The sequence below is a fragment of the Vigna radiata genome, chromosome 2, assembly GCF_000741045.1.
Source record: "Vigna radiata var. radiata cultivar VC1973A chromosome 2, Vradiata_ver6, whole genome shotgun sequence".
NCBI classification, from domain to species: Eukaryota; Viridiplantae; Streptophyta; class Magnoliopsida; order Fabales; family Fabaceae; genus Vigna; species Vigna radiata.
Genome location: NC_028352.1, coordinates 15388614 through 15391460, shown reverse-complemented (window position 1 = coordinate 15391460; position 2847 = coordinate 15388614). Strand labels below are relative to the sequence as shown.

Genomic DNA, 2847 nt, shown 5'->3' with positions numbered 1-2847 from the left:
TTGTGCCCTACATCCCGATTTTGATCATCTCAGAGATCAACTTCTGACTAGTCATGAGGTCCCCTCCATGGAAACATTGACCACTCGCCTTCTACGTGTCCCGGTACCTCAAACTCAGGAAGTGCATGAACTAGTGGAACCATCTGTCATGGTTGCCACACGAGGAAGAGGAGGACGTGGCACTAGAGGAGGAGGACAAGGAGGTCGGGGATGTCCTCAATGCACATACTGTGAAAAGATGGGTCACACTCAAGAGAATTGCTATTATTTACATGATTTTCCTTCCAAGATCGCCAATATTTTGAAGACTAAAACTTCCACTCCGAAGATTGAAACTTCCACTTCTAAGTTCACCGAGGATGAATATCAAGAGTATTTAAGGTTAAAGTCCAACAGCTTGGTAGAATCATCTCAATCTCCCAGTACATCAACAGCGTGCATTTCTCAATCCATGGAAGGTCCAAATTCATGGGTAATTGACTCAGGTGCTTCTGATCATATTTCTGGTAATACCTCTTTGTTCTCATCTATTTCTATTCGAGAGAATCCTCATTTCATAACCCTTGCAAATGGATCTAAAACTTCCTCCAAAGGAGTCGGTCATGTTTCCTTGTCTCCCTCCCTCAATCTCAACTTTGTCCTTTTTGTCTCTAATTGTCCTTTTAATTTAATTTCCCTAAGCAAGCTTACCAAAATGTTAAATTGTTCAATAACATTTGATCATAAATCTTTTGTTATACAGGAGTGTGGTTCGGGGAGACGGATTGGAGAAGGATATAAAGCTGGCGGATTATACCATTATGGATCTCGTCCAAGGGTGTCCTGTGTTGCTGCTCCTAATCCTAAAGTGCTACATGATCGACTTGGCCATCCTCATTTGTCCAAATTAAAAAAGATGTGTCCTTAACTTAGTGGTCTCCAAACCTTAGAATGTGAATCATGTCAATTAGGAAAACATGTTAGATCTTCCTTTCTAAAAGGTCTCAATCAATATGTAATTCTAGTTTTTCCATTATCCATTCTGATATATGGGGACCTAGTCGTATCTCCTCCTTTGGTTTTAATATTTTGTTACCTTTATTGATGAATATTCAAGATGTACTTGGGTTTATCTTATGAAAAATCGTTCTGAATTGTTAGCTATCTTTACATCTTTTTTGAATGAAATCAAGAATCAATTTGGTCAAGTAATCAAAATATTAAGAAGTGATAATGCAAAAGAGTATTTCTCATCCCCCTTTTCTGCTATCTTGAGTTCCCATGGTATCTTACATCAGTCTACTTGTCCTCATACACCACAGCAAAATGGTATAGCAGAACGAAAAAATAGACACTTGGTTGAAACTGCTCGTACCCTTTTGCTCGGTGCCCATATTCCTATCTATCACTGGGGAGATGTCATCTTAACTGCATGTTATCTTATTAATAGGATGCCCTCCTCCTCTCTTGATAATAAAGTCCATTTCTCCATTTTGTTTTATATTGATCCTCTTTTTCATACATCTCCCTAAGTGTTTAGTTGTGTATGTTTTGTTCTTGACATGTCTCCAAGTCTAGACAAACTCTCCACTCACGCTCTTAAATGTGTCTTCTTAGGTTATTCCCGACTTCGAAAAGGATAGCGGTGTTACTCTCCTGAAACTAAGAAGTATTACATGTCTGCTAATGTCACTTTCTTTTAACAGACTCCTTACTTCTCTCCATCTGTTCAAGATGTTTCTATCCTCCAACANGTCCTTCCTATTCCGATGGCTGAGTCAAATAGCTNCACTGTCTCTGTCATTCCAAGTGTTGATCACCATCCTCCTGCACTCGATTCTCCACATACTGAGATCATCCCACACAGGGCCCCAATGGATAGTCCACCTCCCCAAGACAATGGTGAATCTCCTGCTTCAGATTCTTCTCCCTCGTCACCTCCTCCCACGCCTCCTGGTGCAAATGATTCAGCATGGCCAATTGCCCTCAGAATAGGTACTCGTTCCACTCGAAACCCCCATCCCATTTATAACTTTCTTAGCTATCATCGATTGTCGTCCTCCTATTTTTCTCTTTTATCCTCAGTGTCCTCTGTTGTTATACCCAAGAATGTCAAAGAAGCACTTGATCATCCTGGATGGCGACAAGCTATGATTGTGGAAATGCAAGCTCTTGACCACAGTAATACTTGGGAGTTGGTGCCCCTTCCCCCGGACAAAAAGGCAGTTGGTTGTCGATGGGTGTATGCAGTTAAAGTCGGCCATGATGGTGAAATTGATCGGCTCAAAGCTCGGCTTGTTGCAAAAGGTTACACTCAGGTTTATGGTCTTGATTATTGTGACACACTTTCTCTCCTGTCGCCAAAATGACTACTATTCGCCTCTTCTTTGCCATGGCAGCCATTCGTCATTGGCCACTTCATCAATTGGATATCAAGAATGCCTTTCTACATGGTGATCTTGAGGAAGAAGTTTATATGGAGCAACCTCTTGGGTTTGTTGCTCAGGGGGAGTCTGGTATGGTATGCAAACTGCATCGATTTCTATATGGCCTCAAGCAATCACCACGTGCTTGGTTTGGAAAGTTTAGCTCCATTGTTCAAAAATTTGGGCTAAAACGTAGTGAAACAGACCATTTGGTTTTTTACTGTCATTCTTTTATTGGGAAATGTGTTTACTTAATAGTATATGTTGATGATATTGTTATTACAGGAAATGATGTTGTTGGAATATCTCAACTGAAAGAGTACTTGTGTAGACATTTTCAAACCAAGGATCTTGGAAGTCTCAAATACTTCTTAGGCATTGAAGTAGCGCAATCAAAAGATGGAGTTGTAATCTCCCAAAGGAAGTATGCTCTTGATATATT

At 40.5% G+C, this 2847-nt stretch overlaps 1 protein-coding gene across 1 annotated transcript; it reads left to right on the top strand.

The window, feature by feature from the left end:
* Positions 1-698: 698 nt before the first annotated feature.
* LOC111240575 lies at positions 699-2611 on the top strand. The gene is made up of 2 exons (XM_022775800.1): positions 699-2177; positions 2209-2611. Exons 1-2 carry the CDS (start codon positions 1749-1751, stop codon positions 2434-2436), a joined length of 657 nt encoding a protein of 218 aa, XP_022631521.1. The 5' UTR covers positions 699-1748; the 3' UTR covers positions 2437-2611.
* Positions 2612-2847: the final 236 nt, after the last annotated feature.